General features: G+C 34.0%; 3 protein-coding genes and 1 long non-coding RNA gene across 6 annotated transcripts; 1 reads left to right on the plus strand and 3 right to left on the minus strand.

Annotated features, from left to right (window-relative positions):
* The first annotated feature begins 1,623 nt into the window (after positions 1 to 1,623).
* On the plus strand, positions 1,624 to 3,268 carry LOC126868763 (60S ribosomal protein L12-like). The gene is made up of 4 exons (XM_050624559.1): positions 1,624 to 2,112; positions 2,191 to 2,264; positions 2,449 to 2,839; positions 3,155 to 3,268. The coding sequence occupies exons 1-3, from the start codon at positions 1,941 to 1,943 to the stop codon at positions 2,833 to 2,835; spliced, it is 633 nt and encodes a 210-aa protein (XP_050480516.1). The 5' UTR covers positions 1,624 to 1,940; the 3' UTR covers positions 2,836 to 2,839; positions 3,155 to 3,268.
* Positions 3,269 to 15,727: 12,459 nt separating this feature from the next.
* On the minus strand, positions 15,728 to 23,903 carry LOC126868764 (uncharacterized). The gene is made up of 2 exons (XR_007690749.1): positions 23,202 to 23,903; positions 15,728 to 16,627 (listed from the first exon to the last, which is right to left on the minus strand). It is a non-coding gene; the product is annotated as an uncharacterized LOC126868764 (long non-coding RNA).
* On the minus strand, positions 17,195 to 18,649 carry LOC126868762 (60S ribosomal protein L12-like). Its single transcript, XM_050624558.1, has 4 exons — positions 18,351 to 18,649; positions 18,199 to 18,272; positions 17,624 to 18,014; positions 17,195 to 17,308 (listed from the first exon to the last, which is right to left on the minus strand). The coding sequence occupies exons 1-3, from the start codon at positions 18,520 to 18,522 to the stop codon at positions 17,628 to 17,630; spliced, it is 633 nt and encodes a 210-aa protein (XP_050480515.1). The 5' UTR covers positions 18,523 to 18,649; the 3' UTR covers positions 17,195 to 17,308; positions 17,624 to 17,627.
* LOC126868761 (60S ribosomal protein L12-like) lies at positions 17,195 to 22,086 on the minus strand. Of its 3 annotated transcripts, none has more exons than XM_050624556.1 (4): positions 21,597 to 22,085; positions 21,445 to 21,518; positions 20,870 to 21,260; positions 17,195 to 17,308 (listed from the first exon to the last, which is right to left on the minus strand). In XM_050624556.1, the coding sequence occupies exons 1-3, from the start codon at positions 21,766 to 21,768 to the stop codon at positions 20,874 to 20,876; spliced, it is 633 nt and encodes a 210-aa protein (XP_050480513.1). In that variant the 5' UTR covers positions 21,769 to 22,085; the 3' UTR covers positions 17,195 to 17,308; positions 20,870 to 20,873. The 3 variants fall into 3 exon arrangements, with proteins under 3 accessions (XP_050480513.1, XP_050480511.1, XP_050480514.1); XM_050624554.1 differs by lacking the exon at positions 17,195 to 17,308 and adding an exon at positions 20,441 to 20,554; XM_050624557.1 differs by lacking the exon at positions 17,195 to 17,308 and having other exon boundaries at positions 20,455 to 21,260; positions 21,597 to 22,086.
* Positions 23,904 to 24,231: the final 328 nt, after the last annotated feature.

Genomic DNA, 24,231 nt, shown 5'->3' on the forward strand with positions numbered 1-24,231 from the left:
AACGAATCCGCGGACAACGGGACGGTAGTCGTACGCACTCGCAAAAATCTAAGTCGGATTCTGTGTTAATATTCACTGACCGTATGGCGTTAATCTTTTTTGTCGATGAGATCGCAAGAGAAAATGACTTTCCGTCCCGGTGATACCTCAGAAGAAAACTATGACGGGGTGTGTCTATGAGCACGAGATCATCGGATTCGTCGAGAAAAGCGTTCGTTCAGAAAGTAAGGGAAATTGGCGTTGCTGCTAATTGGTCAATCTCCATATCGGTGGTTAGAAAAAGATGCTAGCTGCCCTCGAGGAAAAGTTGCTAGTGGGGGACGCCGCTCGTTGAAAAATAGGCCTCCCCTATTTTCCCGTAGTTGGGACAAAGACTGTTTGTCTGTGTGAAGGACTTTAGTTGACTAAATCTTAAGATTTATAACGGGCCCTCGAGCTAGCCGAACATGTACTGCGGAGACGCATCGACATCTGGCAATCATCTTACTCGAAGAATAGGGTCGGCGTGTGGCGAGCCACGGGACAGAAACCGTTGGAATGTTTACTGTCGCGTGTCGCCACGAATATTTCTTTTAAGGAGAGCTATAGAATTACTCCATACCTTTGTTAGGCAAAGCGTTCATCCAGTGACCACGGCTACGTTCGGCGACTGACTGTCGCCTCGAGCCCAAGCTCATTATCACAACTCTCAAACAATAACAATCGGGTTGAATAACTACAATTGTTCAATTACAGCTATAGTAGACTCTAGGTTACAGTGTTGCGGGATTATCCAAAATTCCAAAGGCCCCGGTGTTCTTTCATCTCCGACATATATTAATGAAATATGTTTGCATTTAAGCATTTAAATATTATTTCGAATTTACTATTTCTATGTGTGATGCTTTTATGATTATATTAATAACAATTTGGTTTTTTTACCATATGTATATTTAAACATAAGTTTATTTTTTAAAAACAAATAATGGGAAATAGTAATGGGAAATATCTTTCATAAATTATATTAAATATTTTTGTACTATTGAAAAACCTTAGAAATAAATATTTTTGGGAAGTTTCCTCTAATATTTTGCTTTGTACAGGACATATAAAAAAAAAATAAAAAACGTATAATAATGAATGTTAATAGTAACCTGATCAAAGTCGCCAAATATTTCATATAACATTGACATAAAAATTAAATTTATAAAAAACACACTTAATAGTAATTCATCACAAGAAATAGTACTTTTTAATTAATATCAGGTGTAGCAAAAGAAGAATTTTTATATGTTGTAAATAAATTATATTACTTTATAAAAAAGAAAGAAAACATTTATGTATTTTCATAATAATTTATAATGCTATGACAAAAGTGTAACGATAAATGTAACTTTTATCTCGTAAAATAAAAGTAAAATCGTGAATATTGTAAGAATATTATATTTAAAATGTTTGAGTTTAAATATGTCATTGTAATAAATAAACAAAAACGTATCCTAACGAACAATACGAATGAATATGAATGATTAAAGAATAAACATGGACAACAACCAAACATAGCGGCAGATATGGATAGTATTGTGTTACATAGAGGGTGGTCCGTCATTCATGATACAAATGTGGTTAGACAGATTCTATGGCTCAAAATAAGACGAAGATCAAAAATAACAAAATTGCGTTGGGAACTTCGTTTGTGAAAAATCGAGTTTGAAAATTCATGAAGTGTACGTGAATACGAACAACCATTTCATAAAACGACAAGAGGTGGTACCCAATTTCTACTACGCTTTGTAGTACCTAAAGCAGTAGACTGTATTCGATGTTTGTAGCGTATTAAAATGTTTTAGGAATATTTCAATAAATTGTAAAGGCGTATCCGCACTGTTCTATTACTATGATGTGTTATTATGTCATAGTTAGACGACTTGAATGTAAATCTACGTTGAGTTATATAGTTCATGTTACAGCGGTTCTTCATACCTCGATTTCACAACCTCTTTCACTCTTTTCGAACGAGATTTACCACGTGTGAGTGTCGTTCCTATTTCTTTTATTCGATTGTGTCTCATTTTGGTATTAACGTTATCATCACAATGCCACCTAAATTCGACCCTAATGAAATCAAGATAGGTATATTTTTAATATTTAATTTCAATATGTACTACAAGAATGTAAAATTTCCTCACATGTGCATATTTGTTTCAATAGTCTATCTAAGATGCGTTGGAGGTGAAGTAGGCGCAACTTCATCTCTGGCTCCAAAAATTGGTCCACTCGGTTTAGTAAGATTTTATTTTATAAATTTAAATTATTTATGAATAATATTTCTTCTAACTTTTTGAGAAACTATTCTATTTTATAATTGTAAATATTGATCTTCCTCTTTCATTGTTTGATTCTATTTTACATTCTATTGATAAATAAAAAACATTTATATAGTGCTTAAATATTGCTTTATATTTATAGTCTCCCAAGAAAGTTGGCGATGATATCGCCAAAGCTACCAGTGACTGGAAGGGTTTAAAAATCACCGTCCAGTTAACAATTCAAAATAGGCAAGCTACGATCGCAGTGGTTCCATCAGCCGCAGCCTTAATTATTAAGGCTTTAAAGGAGCCACCTAGGGACCGAAAGAAAATAAAAAATATAAAGCACAATGGAAATCTGTCGTTTGACGACATTGTTTCCATTGCTCGGTCAATGAGACCGAGGTCCATGGCGAAGTACCTTAGTGGTACTGTAAAAGAAATTCTAGGTACATGCCAATCAGTTGGATGTACCGTTGAATTTAGGCCACCACGAGAGCTTATCGAAGAAATTAATGGTGGAAAGCTCCAAGTCCCAGATGAATAATATGGTAAGTTTAGAGCTCCTTGCCAATATTTTCAGCACAATGTCTCATTTCATCAAATATTAGAGTTTATTACACAACTAAAATGATGGATAACTAAATAAATAAATGATATTTATATTGTTACGTAAAGTATTTGCTTCGAGCTCTGGGTAGGGGTTAGCATCCCATCCACCTGATAGCCGTAACAATTTATAACGTTGTTACAGACTATCGGGAATATTGCTACTGAGGAGAAAACCTCAATAAAAAGTCATCATTTAATATATCATACATATGTAGTATTTTAATTATAAAAGTTTTACGTTCCCATTGTTTCAGATTTATCATAAGGAGTAAAAAATAAAACATTTTTAATATGAAGGTGCTGTATTTTTATGTATGTTCCCTTCTTTTAATGAAATAAATAAATTAAAAATGTTTTAATGTATCATATACCTTGTACACAATGAATATATATCACACATCCATATAACATACTGTTATTGCATTTAATCAATGTTAGATATACTAATTATAGTATGTAACAAATATGTTATATAGTCAGAATAATTTGTTTGCAAGTACTGTACTAAAAGTGATTTTTAAACATAATGTTACTATTTATTTTCATTCATATAAAATTTATCTTTACTTTAGATTTGACATGTCTTAAAAGAAGCTGGATCTAATTATGATAAAGGTTTCATTTATTAAAAATTTTTTTTATTTTCTAATTTGTTAATTTATATTTTTCAATTCTGAAACGATCGAGAAATATGATATGATAAACATTATCAGCAGTGATTAATAATATTAATAATTAATTTTATTAAACATTAATAATATTTACTCTTTATATCTATTTACAGTCGTTGAAGTAACAATTTTCTTACAAGATATTAATGAGTTTAGTGATGTAAATGAACTCTACAAAGAATGTAAGATTTAATTTATGGTTTTATTTATATAAGTGTATGTTATATTTGTGTACATGTCTACGCGCCATTTCTTTTCCTTTAGTTTTTAAGGAGAACTATCCAACTGGATCTACATTCCAAGTTGGAAAGTTACCAATGGTGAGAAGTAACACACATATGAATATACACATGTAATTCAAAATCTAACCGCTAACGTTAAACGTAAAATATTGCTGTAGGGTGCAAAATTTGAAATTGAAGCTATCGCTGTTGTTGGCGAGGTAGAAACAATTTGAATATTATAAGCAAAATTAATTTAAATGTTATATATTAATGAAATATGTTTGCATTTAAGCATTTAAATATTATTTCGAATTTACTATTTCTATGTGTGATGCTTTTATGATTATATTAATAACAATTTGGTTTTTTTACCATATGTATATTTAAACATAAGTTTATTTTTTAAAAACAAATAATGGGAAAGAGTAATGGGAAATATCTTTCATAAATTATATTAAATATTTTTGTACTATTGAAAAACCTTAGAAATAAATATTTTTGGGAAGTTTCCTCTAATATTTTGCTTTGTACAGGACATATAAAAAAAAAATAAAAAACGTATAATAATGAATGTTAATAGTAACCTGATCAAAGTCGCCAAATATTTCATATAACATTGACATAAAAATTAAATTTATAAAAAACACACTTAATAGTAATTCATCACAAGAAATAGTACTTTTTAATTAATATCAGGTGTAGCAAAAGAAGAATTTTTATATGTTGTAAATAAATTATATTACTTTATAAAAAAGAAAGAAAACATTTATGTATTTTCATAATAATTTATAATGCTATGACAAAAGTGTAACGATAAATGTAACTTTTATCTCGTAAAATAAAAGTAAAATCGTGAATATTGTAAGAATATTATATTTAAAATGTTTGAGTTTAAATATGTCATTGTAATAAATAAACAAAAACGTATCCTAACGAACAATACGAATGAATATGAATGATTAAAGAATAAACATGGACAACAACCAAACATAGCGGCAGATATGGATAGTATTGTGTTACATAGAGGGTGGTCCGTCATTCATGATACAAATGTGGTTAGACAGATTCTATGACCCACAATAGGATCCTAGTTACTAATAAAATTACAATTGCAAGACACGTAGAATTTATAGGTAAAGATGATAATTTAGTAGGATTTCAAGAAGAAGATGGACTAGAGAATGAAACAGAAAAGGATTTTGACGAACATTCGGATTTAAACGAAATTGATGAAAATGAAATAAATGACGAAAAGGTCGAGCAGGTTGCAATAAAAGAGTAGAGAAATGTAAGTAACGAATCAGAAAGAAAACTTGAAGACATGGAAAATAATTTGAGAAGGTCAGGACGAGAAAGAAAGAAACCTCAAGGAAATGGCCAAACTAGCTCATATTTCATTTATGTTAGTTCTGCCCGAGCAGTCGAGCTATGCGGACGTGAGAACCGGTGCCTCCGTAAGTGCGACACGTTTTTTTTTTCATATTTATTACAATTACAATCAATTCTCGTGTTGAAAATTTTTAGTAGTTTTTCTGGCGTGGCGCAGTGACATGGCTGATTATTTATAATAAGTTAATACTTATTATAGATAAGTATAATTTATAAGTAAGTATTTTAAATAATTAAATATTACTTAATTTAAATAACTAGTTGAATCTATCGTTTAGGTGTAGCGGGTAGTGTCTCTTCAGCCTGCGGATCTGGTCCGTCGTATCAAGTAGTCCAGTGATTAGGGGGTTTCGATGTTTGTTGACTCTTTTGCTATATCTGTCGCTATATTTTGCTATTTCCTCTTGAACTGTGGGTATCTTGAGGTCGCGGTGTATTGTTTCATTGGTAACATACCAAGGTACATCAATTAGGGATCTTAGCGTTTTCGATTGGAAGCGTTGAAGTATTTCAATGTTGGAGTTACTTGCTGTTCCCCATAGTTGGATTCCGTAGGTCCAGACAGGTTTTATTACGGTCTTGTAGAGGGTAATTTTATTCTGTATGTTTAGTTTGGAGCGTCGGCCCGTGAGCCAATAGAATTTTTTTAGTTTGTCCTCTAGTTGCTTCGTTTTATCTGAGATGTGTTTTTTCCAAGTTAGTCTCCTGTCTAGGGTCATGCCCAGGTATCTGACTGAGTCCTTGCTAGGAATTATTGTGTTGTTAATGGTGACCTGGAGGCAGGTTTGTTTTCGGAGAGTGAAGATTACGTGTGAGGATTTTTTTTTTCGTTAATTTTGAAGTCCCATTTATGAAACCACTTTTCCATGGAGTCGAGACATCGCTGGAGAGTGGATGAGGCAATTACCGGGTCTGCGTGGATAGATAATAGCGCTGTTGCAATTGTTATCTCGTTTGATATAGGTAAGTCGGCAGTGTAGATGGAGTACAGCAGGGGTCCGAGGACACTACCTTGGGGTATGCCGGATTCTATTGGGAATGTTGCGGAAGTGGCGTCTAGGCATTTAACCATGAATTGTCTATTGGTTAGGTAGGAATTTAGGATGGAGTAGTAGGAGCGAGGTAGGATCTTTTTAAGCTTGTGTAGTAGCCCTTCATGCCTACTTTGTCGAATGCCTGTTGGATGTCTAGGAATACCGCTGAGCAATATTTTTTATTTTCAAGAGTTTGGCTGATCATGTGGGTTATGCGATGGATTTGCTCTACTGTTGAATGTTGTTTCCGAAAGCCGAATTGGTGATCTGGGAGTGTTTTCAAGTCCTCTAGGAGTGGAAGGGGTCGATTCGTGAGCATCTTCTCGAATAGTTTAGACAGGGTAGGTAAAAGACTGATTGGGCGATAGGAGCTAGTTTCATATATAGTTAAGGATAGCGTTAAAAATCGATGTGATGAGTGCAATCCCTTTTATGGGAAGTTCCTTGATTGCTTTATTGCCTATTAGGTCGTGCCCTGCTGCTTTCTTGGGATTTAGGCGACTGATTGATTCTATAATCTCTGCAGAAGTGAAGGGTTCAATGGGAGGGGACATTTGGAAGGGAGTGTGCAGGTATTCAGTAACGTCCGCGGCAGCTTTGGAGGAATGGGGTTTAAATACTTTAGACAAGTACTTAGCAAACAGGTTGGCTTTTGCTATAGGGCTACGCGCCCATCCACCTTGCGGACGGCGGATTGGAGGGATTATTTGTGGGGGGCGCGTGAGTTTCCTGGAGGCCTTCCATAGTGAGTAGTTGGAGTCAGCTGTGGGGGACAAACTGGCGAGATATTTATGAAAACAGTCATTTTTTCTTTAGCTTTTAGATAGCTTTCTAGTTGCGTTGTTTAGTTTGCGTTTGTCATCCGGTGTTCTATGGGTCTCCCATACTCTTCTTAGTTTACGTTTCTCTGGTATTTTTTTTAATATGTAATGGGGATATTCACGTTTGCTGATAGAAGTCTTTGTCGGTGTGGAGAAGCGGTTTATTATGCTCGTGTTTAAATATTCCGTGGCTGCTTCGATTTCTTCATTACTTTTTAGTGAAGTTAAGGCTGAAGTTGAGTGATTAAAGGCTTCTCTAAAGAGTTGCCAGTTGGTGAGTTGATTATAAATGAAGCCATTAGGTGTATTCTCGATAATTGTTGAACTGACCATTTGCTATCACGATGGAATGATCAGAAGAGGGATCAGCCGAAGAGTCGATTTGGACTATCTTGACGAGATGTTTTTAGTTATAAAGAAGTCAAGTAAGTCAGGTATTTTGTTAGTGTCACTGGTCCAGTATGTGAGTTCGTATGTGATAAGGTAGTTGAGATTGTTGGTTATTATGCTGTTTAAGAGATTTTTGCCTCTTGCTGTAACCCATTGGGTATGTTTGGCATTATAGTCTCCTCCAGCTATGAATCTATTGCCCAGGGTGTCCAGGAAGTTTTCAAAGTCTTCTTTGGAAATAGAATGTCTAGGAGGACAATATACTGCTGAAGTGGTGATTGTACCATGGCAGTCTTCTATTGCTACGTTTGTTGCTTGAAGGTAGTCTTTCTGGAATGATGGATGTTCGTAGTGCTTAATGCTTGATTTGATTATGATTCCAGTGTCGCCGTGGGCCTTTCCGCTGGGGTGTTGGGTATGGTAGAATTTATAACCGTTTATATTCAGGTAGTTTTTGTCGGCGAAGTGGGTTTCCGATACGAGCATTACGTCGATTTGCAGGATGGTCACCTTGACAGTGGATGCACTTCGCTGGGGTTTCCGGTGATTTACTGCACTGGTCAGTGGGCTGTGTACCTGCACATTTAACGCAGCGGATATTACGGTTGCAATATTTCTGCGTGTGACCGTACCTTTGGCATCTTTTACATTGCACTATCTCTTTTTTAACAAGCGGTGGTTCGAATTTTATTATCGAGTTCATTAGGCGACTGTTGTTGTAAATTTCCTTATTGTTAGGTCTTTGCTTTAAGTCGATTAAAAATAAGGATAACGGGTCTTTCGAGACTCTATGCTTTATGTTACTAACGTTGATGACTTTGTGGCCGAGTTTTAAGAGTTCGAATTTGAGTTCATCTATGTCCGCTGAGTGGTGGATGTTGCGTAGAACCACTCGAAAAGGTCTTTCTTGTTTGAGCTGGTAAGTGTGAAAGTTAGCGTTCAAGGTCTTAAGTAGTTTGGTGAGTCTTCTGTATGCATCCGGGTTTGTCGGCAGAATTTTTACTTTGTTGTTGTTGATTTTGAGGTTGAATTCTTCTTTGGAGATATCTCTCTCTATGGACTTGATCATCGTTTGTATGTCAATGACATCATCAACAAATATTGGTGGGGGCGGGGGATTTCTTTGGGTATGTTGGTTTGATGGTGGGTCTGCGATTTCCATGGAGTCGTTTGAGGATTCCAATATGGCGAACCTGTTGTGAGTGTTTACTTTGATTGTTGACTGTTCATTCTGGGTGTTGTTTGTGTTTGTTTTTAGTGTTTCTATCTTTCGCTTCTTTGCATTTTTGGCGTCATTGGTACGGGGGGATCTGTTGCACTTTTGCCACGGTGGAGGTAGCGCAGAGCAGTTATGAATTTGCTCAGGAGAGCCTGGTCGTGATTCCTGGGCCATCATCGAGCTAATTAATTCAAAATGAATAACTAGTCGTGAGGCTATGAGGCTAGTATTCGGGTAGAGGTTAGGAGCGTGGGATTTTTTTCTCTAAAGGATAGGAGACACTTGGCTGTGTTCACTTTCTACGGTTGGGTGACACGTGTTGTTTTACGAACTTCACAGAGCACTAGACACCCGTCTGCACGCTTCGGCACTCAACAGCGAACTGAACAGCTGAGTTAAAGTAGATTATATCGGTTAGAATAAATATTCTTGGGACGTACTGTCGCCAATGAATTCTAATAGAGTCGGTACCTATAGCATACGTAGATAATAATTCATATTAGATTTAATGCTTAAACGTCTTTTAATTCAGTAAATATTGCAGATATATAAAAGAGAAATAAACAGACATTTGTTTGTTTTATACGTAAAGCAACTTAATTTAGGTTTCTTTAAGTAAATAATACTTAAATAATTGCGAGATTTAATTTATCTTATATTTATTAGTCGGGTTTACATTAAAATTAGGGTTAGGGGCGTAAAACGAATCTTCATTTGGATTACACATTGTCGTTATGCAATAGAGAAGACATTGACTAGTGCAAATACGATTGTTACAGAACTTGACAAATAACCGTGGTACTTAGATACTCGGGAAGCTAATGACAATGATCCTAGGCTACGGTGCTTGGCTACAGTGGAAGTATAACTAAACTAACTCTACGTTAAAACGTGGAATATTCACCGAGCGTAAAGACGCTAAGTAACTCGCTAATACGACCTTACGAGAGAATGACCTTTCGTCGCGATGATGCTGCAGAGAAAAACTGCAGCATCATCTGCAGATGGGGTATGTCTAACTGCAAGATGGGGTGTGTCTAAGGACACAAGATCATCGGATTCGTCGAAGATAGCCTTCGTTCAGAAAGTGAGGGAAATTGACGCTGCTGTTAATTGGTCAATTTCCATGTTGGTGGTTAGAAAAAGATGCTGCTAGCCGTCCTCGAGGGAAAGCTGCACGTGTACTGCGGAAATGCATCGACATCTGGCAATCATCTTACTCGAAGAATAGGGTCTGCAAGTGGCGAGCTACGGGACAGAGACCGTTGGAATGTTTACTGTCGAGTGTTACAACTATTTCCTTTTTAAAGAGAACTATAGAATTACTCCATGCCTCTGCCAGACAAAGCGTTCATCCCATGACCGCGGCTACGTTCGACGACTGACTGTCGCCTCGAGCCCAAGCTCATTATCACAAATCTCGAACAAATACAATCGGATCGAATGACGACAATTGTTTAATTACGCCTATGATAGAATCTAGATTACGATATTAAGGGATTTTCCTGAAGTTCTAAAGGGAAGACTCCGATGTCCTTTCATCTCCAACATATTTATTTCTGAAATATCACTTTGTCGAAGAAGTTGCTATGAAATTTATAAAATGTCCTAACTATTTACCTTCTAATTATTTCTTTACGTATTACGTCACCTTCCTACAAATCTAAATATTAATTTTTGCTGCATTTTTAAATCATTAAATCGCCAAAGCGTTCCTGTATCTAGAAAATGTACGAAAGTGTTTCTTAATGGATACACTTATCGAAAGAATCATATTCAATCAGCGAAACACTAAACTGCCATATATTACAAGATGATGCAATGTGGGATCTCTTACTGCAAATCAAAGGAAAGATCCACACGTACAAGCACGTCTTTTATCTACGGGTAAAATCTTCGTGGCACTTGTATGTCAGTTCGCTGTTGAGTGCCGAAGCGTACAGACGTGTGTCTAGTGCTCTGTGAAGTTCGCAAAACAACACGTGACGCCCATCCGTCGAAAGCGATTCGAAACAGACTTAATCCAAGTGTTTCTTAACTAACCAGAGGAAAATCCAACGCTCCTAATCTCTGATCCGAATCATAGCCTCTCGACTAGTTATTTCAAATTGAATTAACTAGATCGATGATGGCCCAAGTATCCCGACCGGGCTCTCTTGAGCAAAACCACGACTGCTCCGCTCTTCCTCCCCCGTGGCAAAAGGACAATATGTTCCTCCTAACATTCGAGACGAAAAACATCAAAAAGCGTAAGCTAGAAATAGTTAAAACTAACGCAATCACTAGCCAAAACGAACAGATAACAAGCGGTGTAACCACCTATAATAGATACGCAATACTAAAATCCACTAACGACTCCATGGACACAGCGGAAACACCAACAGACCAAAATAAACGTAAAAATCCCCCTCCCCCACATATCTTTATTGACGACGTCATCGACATTCAAACAATGGTAAAGTCCGTTGAGAAAGAAATTAACAAAGAAGACTACAAACGTAAAATAAACAATAACCAAATCAAAATTCTGCCGACTAACCCAGAATCCTACAGGAAACTAAGATACTAAAAACCATAAAAGCAAACTACCACACGTATCAACCGAAGCAAGTAAGACCTTTTCGAGTGGTACTACGCAACATCCACCACTCAACTAACTTGGACGAACTGAAGTCCGAACTCCTAAATCATGGCCATGAAGTAACAAACATCAGCAACATAAGACATAGAATCTCGAAAAACCCGCTATCCTTATATTTCATAGACTTAAAACAAAAGCCAAATAATAAACAAATTTATAACATCAATCGATTAATGAACTCAGTAGTCAAATTCCAACCTCCTCTTATAAAAAAAAGAGATAGTGCAATGTAAAAGATGCCAAAGGTACGGTCACACGCAGTGTAAATTCGACCAATCGCGGGGAGACGTACTCGCGAGGAGAGTCGTCAACGGGGGTCGTAAATCCCCGTTACGATTATAACAATCGACACCACGAATTGATCGATCCCCTGATTTCCTTTGAGATAATGAGGGGTGATTGAGTTGGTATAACACTGGGATTCACAGTATTATAAAGTATATATTTCCAAGCACTTAGTTACAAAAGATTTGCGTGAAGAATGCGACTCTCGCGCTATGTGCAGACTGCCGCGTTAGGCGTTAGTTGGTAGACCGTCGCGTTAGGCGTTAGTTGGGAGACCGTCGCGTTAGGCGTTAGTTGGGAGACTGTCGCGTTAGGCGTTAGCTGGTAGACCGTTTGTCGCTCTTTTGTTTAATACGGAAGAAAGTTCGGTGTGGGTGTGCCCCTGTGCCTAAAGAACGCGGATTCGTTGGTCCCACTTTCGTTAGGAAAAGTGAGGGTAACGAACCGCGGTGTCGATTGGTCATGCTGCACTACTGCTCGAAGGGATGAGTAGGGAGTCTTCTACCATCGTGGTGCGTAAATGACTGTGTGTATGAGAAAACCTAGCCTGTTTTATTACAGGGCTATTCGGGTTTTCCTAATGGGTGCATACCCGCTTTCTCCGTGTTTTAAAGGCGACTAATAAACCCAAGGACACCTCTAAAACCGACTGTGTTTCGAGCATATTTTGGCTTGCAATTCTTCAAGACAATCGGATTGAAGACATATGGCGAAACAATGCAGGGAAGTGAAAGTTATGGTGGGTCCTTAGGTTTATTGAGGGTCGAAGTGCCGTTACGCAGGTCGGTTGTTGTCCGGTCGCGCGGGCTGGCGAGCAGATGTTTTAGGCGTCGTAACACGCAGAAATATTGCAACCGTAATATCCGCTGCGTTAAATGTGCAGGTACACAGCCCACTGACCAGTGCAGTAAATCACCGGAAACCCCAGCGAAGTGCATCCACTGTCAAGGTGACCATCCTGCAAATCGACGTAATGCTCGTATCGGAAACCCACTTCGCCGACAAAAACTACCTGAATATAAACGGTTATAAATTCTACCATACCCAACACCCCAGCGGAAAGGCCCACGGCGACACTGGAATCATAATCAAATCAAGCATTAAGCACTACGAACATCCATCATTCCAGAAAGACTACCTTCAAGCAACAAACGTAGCAATAGAAGACTGCCATGGTACAATCACCACTTCAGCAGTATATTGTCCTCCTAGACATTCTATTTCCAAAGAAGACTTTGAAAACTTCCTGGACACCCTGGGCAATAGATTCATAGCTGGAGGAGACTATAATGCCAAACATACCCAATGGGTTACAGCAAGAGGCAAAAATCTCTTAAACAGCATAATAACCAACAATCTCAACTACCTTATCACATACGAACTCACATACTGGACCAGTGACACTAACAAAATACCTGACTTACTTGACTTCTTTATAACTAAAAACATCTCGTCAAGATAGTCCAAATCGACTCTTCGGCTGATCCCTCTTCTGATCATTCCATCGTGATAGCAAATGGTCAGTTCAACAATTATCGAGAATACACCTAATGGCTTCATTTATAATCAACTCACCAACTGGCAACTCTTTAGAGAAGCCTTTAATCACTCAACTTCAGCCTTAACTTCACTAAAAAGTAATGAAGAAATCGAAGCAGCCACGGAATATTTAAACACGAGCATAATAAACCGCTTCTCCACACCGACAAAGACTTCTATCAGCAAACGTGAATATCCCCATTACATATTAAAAAAAATACCAGAGAAACGTAAACTAAGAAGAGTATGGGAGACCCATAGAACACCGGATGACAAACGCAAACTAAACAACGCAACTAGAAAGCTATCTAAAAGCTAAAGAAAAAATGACTGTTTTCATAAATATCTCGCCAGTTTGTCCCCCACAGCTGACTCCAACTACTCACTATGGAAGGCCTCCAGGAAACTCACGCGCCCCCCACAAATAATCCCTCCAATCCGCCGTCCGCAAGGTGGATGGGCGCGTAGCCCTATAGCAAAAGCCAACCTGTTTGCTAAGTACTTGTCTAAAGTATTTAAACCCCATTCCTCCAAAGCTGCCGCGGACGTTACTGAATACCTGCACACTCCCTTCCAAATGTCCCCTCCCATTGAACCCTTCACTTCTGCAGAGATTATAGAATCAATCAGTCGCCTAAATCCCAAGAAAGCAGCAGGGCACGACCTAATAGGCAATAAAGCAATCAAGGAACTTCCCATAAAAGGGATTGCACTCATCACATCGATTTTTAACGCTATCCTTAACTATATATGAAACTAGCTCCTATCGCCCAATCAGTCTTTTACCTACCCTGTCTAAACTATTCGAGAAGATGCTCACGAATCGACCCCTTCCACTCCTAGAGGACTTGAAAACACTCCCAGATCACCAATTCGGCTTTCGGAAACAACATTCAACAGTAGAGCAAATCCATCGCATAACCCACATGATCAGCCAAACTCTTGAAAATAAAAAATATTGCTCAGCGGTATTCCTAGACATCCAACAGGCATTCGACAAAGTAGGCATGAAGGGCTACTACACAAGCTTAAAAAGATCCTACCTCGCTCCTACTACTCCATCCTAAATTCCTACCTAACCAATAGACAATTCATGGTTAAATGCCTAGACGCCACTTCCGCAACATTCCCAATAGAATCCGGCATACCCCAAGGTAGTGTCCTCGGACCCCTGCTGTACTCCATCTACACTGCCGACTTACCTATATCAAACGAGATAACAATTGCAACAGCGCTATTATCTATCCACGCAGACCCGGTAATTGCCTCATCCACTCTCCAGCGATGTCTCGACTCCATGGAAAAGTGGTTTCATAAATGGGACTTCAAAATTAACGAAAAAAAAAATCCTCACACGTAATCTTCACTCTCCGAAAACAAACCTGCCTCCAGGTCACCATTAACAACACAATAATTCCTAGCAAGGACTCAGTCAGATACCTGGGCATGACCCTAGACAGGAGACTAACTTGGAAAAAACACATCTCAGATAAAACGAAGCAACTAGAGGACAAACTAAAAAAATTCTATTGGCTCACGGGCCGACGCTCCAAACTAAACATACAGAATAAAATTACCCTCTACAAGACCGTAATAAAACCTGTCTGGACCTACGGAATCCAACTATGGGGAACAGCAAGTAACTCCAACATTGAAATACTTCAACGCTTCCAATCGAAAACGCTAAGATCCCTAATTGATGTACCTTGGTATGTTACCAATGAAACAATACACCGCGACCTCAAGATACCCACAGTTCAAGAGGAAATAGCAAAATATAGCGACAGATATAGCAAAAGAGTCAACAAACATCGAAACCCCCTAATCACTGGACTACTTGATACGACGGACCAGATCCGCAGGCTGAAGAGACACTACCCGCTACACCTAAACGATAGATTCAACTAGTTATTTAAATTAAGTAATATTTAATTATTTAAAATACTTACTTATAAATTATACTTATCTATAATAAGTATTAACTTATTATAAATAATCAGCCATGTCACTGCGCCACGCCAGAAAAACTACTAAAAATTTTCAACACGAGAATTGATTGTAATTGTAATAAATATGAAAAAAAAAACGTGTCGCACTTACGGAGGCACCGGTTCTCACGTCCGCATAGCTCGACTGCTCGGGCAGAACTAACATAAATGAAATATGAGCTAGTTTGGCCATTTCCTTGAGGTTTCTTTCTTTCTCGTCCTGACCTTCTCAAATTATTTTCCATGTCTTCAAGTTTTCTTTCTGATTCGTTACTTACATTTCTCTACTCTTTTATTGCAACCTGCTCGACCTTTTCGTCATTTATTTCATTTTCATCAATTTCGTTTAAATCCGAATGTTCGTCAAAATCCTTTTCTGTTTCATTCTCTAGTCCATCTTCTTCTTGAAATCCTACTAAATTATCATCTTTACCTATAAATTCTACGTGTCTTGCAATTGTAATTTTATTAGTAACTAGGATCCTATTGTGGGTCATAGAATCTGTCTAACCACATTTGTATCATGAATGACGGACCACCCTCTATGTAACACAATACTATCCATATCTGCCGCTATGTTTGGTTGTTGTCCATGTTTATTCTTTAATCATTCATATTCATTCGTATTGTTCGTTAGGATACGTTTTTGTTTATTTATTACAATGACATATTTAAACTCAAACATTTTAAATATAATATTCTTACAATATTCACGATTTTACTTTTATTTTACGAGATAAAAGTTACATTTATCGTTACACTTTTGTCATAGCATTATAAATTATTATGAAAATACATAAATGTTTTCTTTCTTTTTTATAAAGTAATATAATTTATTTACAACATATAAAAATTCTTCTTTTGCTACACCTGATATTAATTAAAAAGTACTATTTCTTGTGATGAATTACTATTAAGTGTGTTTTTTATAAATTTAATTTTTATGTCAATGTTATATGAAATATTTGGCGACTTTGATCAGGTTACTATTAACATTCATTATTATACGTTTTTTATTTTTTTTTTATATGTCCTGTACAAAGCAAAATATTAGAGGAAACTTCCCAAAAATATTTATTTCTAAGGTTTTTCAATAGTACAAAAATATTTAATATAATTTATGAAAGATATTTCCCATTACTCTTTCCCATTATTTGTTTTTAAAAAATAAACTTATGTTTAAATATACATATGGTAAAAAAACCAAATTGTTATTAATATAATCATAAAAGCATCACACATAGAAATAGTAAATTCGAAATAATATTTAAATGCTTAAATGCAAACATATTTCATTAATATATAACATTTAAATTAATTTTGCTTATAATATTCAAATTGTTTCTACCTCGCCAACAACAGCGATAGCTTCAATTTCAAATTTTGCACCCTACAGCAATATTTTACGTTTAACGTTAGCGGTTAGATTTTGAATTACATGTGTATATTCATATGTGTGTTACTTCTCACCATTGGTAACTTTCCAACTTGGAATGTAGATCCAGTTGGATAGTTCTCCTTAAAAACTAAAGGAAAAGAAATGGCGCGTAGACATGTACACAAATATAACATACACTTATATAAATAAAACCATAAATTAAATCTTACATTCTTTGTAGAGTTCATTTACATCACTAAACTCATTAATATCTTGTAAGAAAATTGTTACTTCAACGACTGTAAATAGATATAAAGAGTAAATATTATTAATGTTTAATAAAATTAATTATTAATATTATTAATCACTGCTGATAATGTTTATCATATCATATTTCTCGATCGTTTCAGAATTGAAAAATATAAATTAACAAATTAGAAAATAAAAAAAATTTTTAATAAATGAAACCTTTATCATAATTAGATCCAGCTTCTTTTAAGACATGTCAAATCTAAAGTAAAGATAAATTTTATATGAATGAAAATAAATAGTAACATTATGTTTAAAAATCACTTTTAGTACAGTACTTGCAAACAAATTATTCTGACTATATAACATATTTGTTACATACTATAATTAGTATATCTAACATTGATTAAATGCAATAACAGTATGTTATATGGATGTGTGATATATATTCATTGTGTACAAGGTATATGATACATTAAAACATTTTTAATTTATTTATTTCATTAAAAGAAGGGAACATACATAAAAATACAGCACCTTCATATTAAAAATGTTTTATTTTTTACTCCTTATGATAAATCTGAAACAATGGGAACGTAAAACTTTTATAATTAAAATACTACATATGTATGATATATTAAATGATGACTTTTTATTGAGGTTTTCTCCTCAGTAGCAATATTCCCGATAGTCTGTAACAACGTTATAAATTGTTACGGCTATCAGGTGGATGGGATGCTAACCCCTACCCAGAGCTCGAAGCAAATACTTTACGTAACAATATAAATATCATTTATTTATTTAGTTATCCATCATTTTAGTTGTGTAATAAACTCTAATATTTGATGAAATGAGACATTGTGCTGAAAATATTGGCAAGGAGCTCTAAACTTACCATATTATTCATCTGGGACTTGGAGCTTTCCACCATTAATTTCTTCGATAAGCTCTCGTGGTGGCCTAAATTCAACGGTACATCCAACTGATTGGCATGTACCTAGAATTTCTTTTACAGTACCACTAAGGTACTTCGCCATGGACCTCGGTCTCATTGACCGAGCAATGGAAACAATGTCGTCAAACGACAGATTTCCATTGTGCTTTATATTTTTTATTTTCTTTCGGTCCCTAGGTGGCTCCTTTAAAGCCTTAATAATTAAGGCTGCGGCTGATGGAACCACTGCGATCGTAGCTTGCCTATTTTGAATTGTTAACTGGACGGTGATTTTTAAACCCTTCCAGTCACTGGTAGCTTTGGCGATATCATCGCCAACTTTCTTGGGAGACTATAAATATAAAGCAATATTTAAGCACTATATAAATGTTTTTTATTTATCAATAGAATGTAAAATAGAATCAAACAATGAAAGAGGAAGATCAATATTTACAATTATAAAATAGAATAGTTTCTCAAAAAGTTAGAAGAAATATTATTCATAAATAATTTAAATTTATAAAATAAAATCTTACTAAACCGAGTGGACCAATTTTTGGAGCCAGAGATGAAGTTGCGCCTACTTCACCTCCAACGCATCTTAGATAGACTATTGAAACAAATATGCACATGTGAGGAAATTTTACATTCTTGTAGTACATATTGAAATTAAATATTAAAAATATACCTATCTTGATTTCATTAGGGTCGAATTTAGGTGGCATTGTGATGATAACGTTAATACCAAAATGAGACACAATCGAATAAAAGAAATAGGAACGACACTCACACGTGGTAAATCTCGTTCGAAAAGAGTGAAAGAGGTTGTGAAATCGAGGTATGAAGAACCGCTGTAACATGAACTATATAACTCAACGTAGATTTACATTCAAGTCGTCTAACTATGACATAATAACACATCATAGTAATAGAACAGTGCGGATACGCCTTTACAATTTATTGAAATATTCCTAAAACATTTTAATACGCTACAAACATCGAATACAGTCTACTGCTTTAGGTACTACAAAGCGTAGTAGAAATTGGGTACCACCTCTTGTCGTTTTATGAAATGGTTGTTCGTATTCACGTACACTTCATGAATTTTCAAACTCGATTTTTCACAAACGAAGTTCCCAACGCAATTTTGTTATTTTTGATCTTCGTCTTATTTTGAGCCATAGAATCTGTCTAACCACATTTGTATCATGAATGACGGACCACCCTCTATGTAACACAATACTATCCATATCTGCCGCTATGTTTGGTTGTTGTCCATGTTTATTCTTTAATCATTCATATTCATTCGTATTGTTCGTTAGGATACGTTTTTGTTTATTTATTACAATGACATATTTAAACTCAAACATTTTAAATATAATATTCTTACAATATTCACGATTTTACTTTTATTTTACGAGATAAAAGTTACATTTATCGTTACACTTTTGTCATAGCATTATAAATTATTATGAAAATACATAAATGTTTTCTTTCTTTTTTATAAAGTAATATAATTTATTTACAACATATAAAAATTCTTCTTTTGCTACACCTGATATTAATTAAAAAGTACTATTTCTTGTGATGAATTACTATTAAGTGTGTTTTTTATAAATTTAATTTTTATGTCAATGTTATATGAAATATTTGGCGACTTTGATCAGGTTACTATTAACATTCATTATTATACGTTTTTTATTTTTTTTTTATATGTCCTGTACAAAGCAAAATATTAGAGGAAACTTCCCAAAAATATTTATTTCTAAGGTTTTTCAATAGTACAAAAATATTTAATATAATTTATGAAAGATATTTCCCATTACTCTTTCCCATTATTTGTTTTTAAAAAATAAACTTATGTTTAAATATACATATGGTAAAAAAACCAAATTGTTATTAATATAATCATAAAAGCATCACACATAGAAATAGTAAATTCGAAATAATATTTAAATGCTTAAATGCAAACATATTTCATTAATATATAACATTTAAATTAATTTTGCTTATAATATTCAAATTGTTTCTACCTCGCCAACAACAGCGATAGCTTCAATTTCAAATTTTGCACCCTACAGCAATATTTTACGTTTAACGTTAGCGGTTAGATTTTGAATTACATGTGTATATTCATATGTGTGTTACTTCTCACCATTGGTAACTTTCCAACTTGGAATGTAGATCCAGTTGGATAGTTCTCCTTAAAAACTAAAGGAAAAGAAATGGCGCGTAGACATGTACACAAATATAACATACACTTATATAAATAAAACCATAAATTAAATCTTACATTCTTTGTAGAGTTCATTTACATCACTAAACTCATTAATATCTTGTAAGAAAATTGTTACTTCAACGACTGTAAATAGATATAAAGAGTAAATATTATTAATGTTTAATAAAATTAATTATTAATATTATTAATCACTGCTGATAATGTTTATCATATCATATTTCTCGATCGTTTCAGAATTGAAAAATATAAATTAACAAATTAGAAAATAAAAAAAATTTTTAATAAATGAAACCTTTATCATAATTAGATCCAGCTTCTTTTAAGACATGTCAAATCTAAAGTAAAGATAAATTTTATATGAATGAAAATAAATAGTAACATTATGTTTAAAAATCACTTTTAGTACAGTACTTGCAAACAAATTATTCTGACTATATAACATATTTGTTACATACTATAATTAGTATATCTAACATTGATTAAATGCAATAACAGTATGTTATATGGATGTGTGATATATATTCATTGTGTACAAGGTATATGATACATTAAAACATTTTTAATTTATTTATTTCATTAAAAGAAGGGAACATACATAAAAATACAGCACCTTCATATTAAAAATGTTTTATTTTTTACTCCTTATGATAAATCTGAAACAATGGGAACGTAAAACTTTTATAATTAAAATACTACATATGTATGATATATTAAATGATGACTTTTTATTGAGGTTTTCTCCTCAGTAGCAATATTCCCGATAGTCTGTAACAACGTTATAAATTGTTACGGCTATCAGGTGGATGGGATGCTAACCCCTACCCAGAGCTCGAAGCAAATACTTTACGTAACAATATAAATATCATTTATTTATTTAGTTATCCATCATTTTAGTTGTGTAATAAACTCTAATATTTGATGAAATGAGACATTGTGCTGAAAATATTGGCAAGGAGCTCTAAACTTACCATATTATTCATCTGGGACTTGGAGCTTTCCACCATTAATTTCTTCGATAAGCTCTCGTGGTGGCCTAAATTCAACGGTACATCCAACTGATTGGCATGTACCTAGAATTTCTTTTACAGTACCACTAAGGTACTTCGCCATGGACCTCGGTCTCATTGACCGAGCAATGGAAACAATGTCGTCAAACGACAGATTTCCATTGTGCTTTATATTTTTTATTTTCTTTCGGTCCCTAGGTGGCTCCTTTAAAGCCTTAATAATTAAGGCTGCGGCTGATGGAACCACTGCGATCGTAGCTTGCCTATTTTGAATTGTTAACTGGACGGTGATTTTTAAACCCTTCCAGTCACTGGTAGCTTTGGCGATATCATCGCCAACTTTCTTGGGAGACTATAAATATAAAGCAATATTTAAGCACTATATAAATGTTTTTTATTTATCAATAGAATGTAAAATAGAATCAAACAATGAAAGAGGAAGATCAATATTTACAATTATAAAATAGAATAGTTTCTCAAAAAGTTAGAAGAAATATTATTCATAAATAATTTAAATTTATAAAATAAAATCTTACTAAACCGAGTGGACCAATTTTTGGAGCCAGAGATGAAGTTGCGCCTACTTCACCTCCAACGCATCTTAGATAGACTATTGAAACAAATATGCACATGTGAGGAAATTTTACATTCTTGTAGTACATATTGAAATTAAATATTAAAAATATACCTATCTTGATTTCATTAGGGTCGAATTTAGGTGGCATTGTGATGATAACGTTAATACCAAAATGAGACACAATCGAATAAAAGAAATAGGAACGACACTCACACGTGGTAAATCTCGTTCGAAAAGAGTGAAAGAGGTTGTGAAATCGAGGTATGAAGAACCGCTGTAACATGAACTATATAACTCAACGTAGATTTACATTCAAGTCGTCTAACTATGACATAATAACACATCATAGTAATAGAACAGTGCGGATACGCCTTTACAATTTATTGAAATATTCCTAAAACATTTTAATACGCTACAAACATCGAATACAGTCTACTGCTTTAGGTACTACAAAGCGTAGTAGAAATTGGGTACCACCTCTTGTCGTTTTATGAAATGGTTGTTCGTATTCACGTACACTTCATGAATTTTCAAACTCGATTTTTCACAAACGAAGTTCCCAACGCAATTTTGTTATTTTTGATCTTCGTCTTATTTTGAGCCATAGAATCTGTCTAACCACATTTGTATCATGAATGACGGACCACCCTCTATGTAACACAATACTATCCATATCTGCCGCTATGTTTGGTTGTTGTCCATGTTTATTCTTTAATCATTCATATTCATTCGTATTGTTCGTTAGGATACGTTTTTGTTTATTTATTACAATGACATATTTAAACTCAAACATTTTAAATATAATATTCTTACAATATTCACGATTTTACTTTTATTTTACGAGATAAAAGTTACATTTATCGTTACACTTTTGTCATAGCATTATAAATTATTATGAAAATACATAAATGTTTTCTTTCTTTTTTATAAAGTAATATAATTTATTTACAACATATAAAAATTCTTCTTTTGCTACACCTGATATTAATTAAAAAGTACTATTTCTTGTGATGAATTACTATTAAGTGTGTTTTTTATAAATTTAATTTTTATGTCAATGTTATATGAAATATTTGGCGACTTTGATCAGGTTACTATTAACATTCATTATTATACGTTTTTTATTTTTTTTTTATATGTCCTGTACAAAGCAAAATATTAGAGGAAACTTCCCAAAAATATTTATTTCTAAGGTTTTTCAATAGTACAAAAATATTTAATATAATTTATGAAAGATATTTCCCATTACTATTTCCCATTATTTGTTTTTAAAAAATAAACTTATGTTTAAATATACATATGGTAAAAAAACCAAATTGTTATTAATATAATCATAAAAGCATCACACATAGAAATAGTAAATTCGAAATAATATTTAAATGCTTAAATGCAAACATATTTCATTAATATATAACATTTAAATTAATTTTGCTTATAATATTCAAATTGTTTCTACCTCGCCAACAACAGCGATAGCTTCAATTTCAAATTTTGCACCCTACAGCAATATTTTACGTTTAACGTTAGCGGTTAGATTTTGAATTACATGTGTATATTCATATGTGTGTTACTTCTCACCATTGGTAACTTTCCAACTTGGAATGTAGATCCAGTTGGATAGTTCTCCTTAAAAACTAAAGGAAAAGAAATGGCGCGTAGACATGTACACAAATATAACATACACTTATATAAATAAAACCATAAATTAAATCTTACATTCTTTGTAGAGTTCATTTACATCACTAAACTCATTAATATCTTGTAAGAAAATTGTTACTTCAACGACTGTAAATAGATATAAAGAGTAAATATTATTAATGTTTAATAAAATTAATTATTAATATTATTAATCACTGCTGATAATGTTTATCATATCATATTTCTCGATCGTTTCAGAATTGAAAAATATAAATTAACAAATTAGAAAATAAAAAAAATTTTTAATAAATGAAACCTTTATCATAATTAGATCCAGCTTCTTTTAAGACATGTCAAATCTAAAGTAAAGATAAATTTTATATGAATGAAAATAAATAGTAACATTATGTTTAAAAATCACTTTTAGTACAGTACTTGCAAACAAATTATTCTGACTATATAACATATTTGTTACATACTATAATTAGTATATCTAACATTGATTAAATGCAATAACAGTATGTTATATGGATGTGTGATATATATTCATTGTGTACAAGGTATATGATACATTAAAACATTTTTAATTTATTTATTTCATTAAAAGAAGGGAACATACATAAAAATACAGCACCTTCATATTAAAAGTGTTTTATTTTTTACTCCTTATGATAAATCTGAAACAATGGGAACGTAAAACTTTTATAATTAAAATACTACATATGTATGATATATTAAATGATGACTTTTTATTGAGGTTTTCTCCTCAGTAGCAATATTCCCGTTCAGTATTGCTGGCGTTCGTGAGGCTTTCGTTTAAAAGATTTCTGCTTCGCGTTGGTCCCAAGTTTTCCATAGTCTAAATCGAACGTACGGTCTCTAAATAAATATGAATGAAAATATGTTGCGCGAACATAACACCTCCTCTTTTAGATGGGATATCGTTTGCTAATATGCTTCCACACTCATAGATCGAACACGGGGCAAGAAAATACTGAAGTGAACTGTTCCCCTGTAGTATGCGCGTTTCTATGTATATATGTAGGACTTATCGTTTACTCGCTTTATTCGATTTCCTGATTCTCTTAAGTGTGACATGTGACATCAG

The sequence above is a fragment of the Bombus huntii genome, chromosome 8 (genome assembly GCF_024542735.1).
Source record: "Bombus huntii isolate Logan2020A chromosome 8, iyBomHunt1.1, whole genome shotgun sequence".
Taxonomy (NCBI): Eukaryota; Metazoa; Arthropoda; class Insecta; order Hymenoptera; family Apidae; genus Bombus; species Bombus huntii.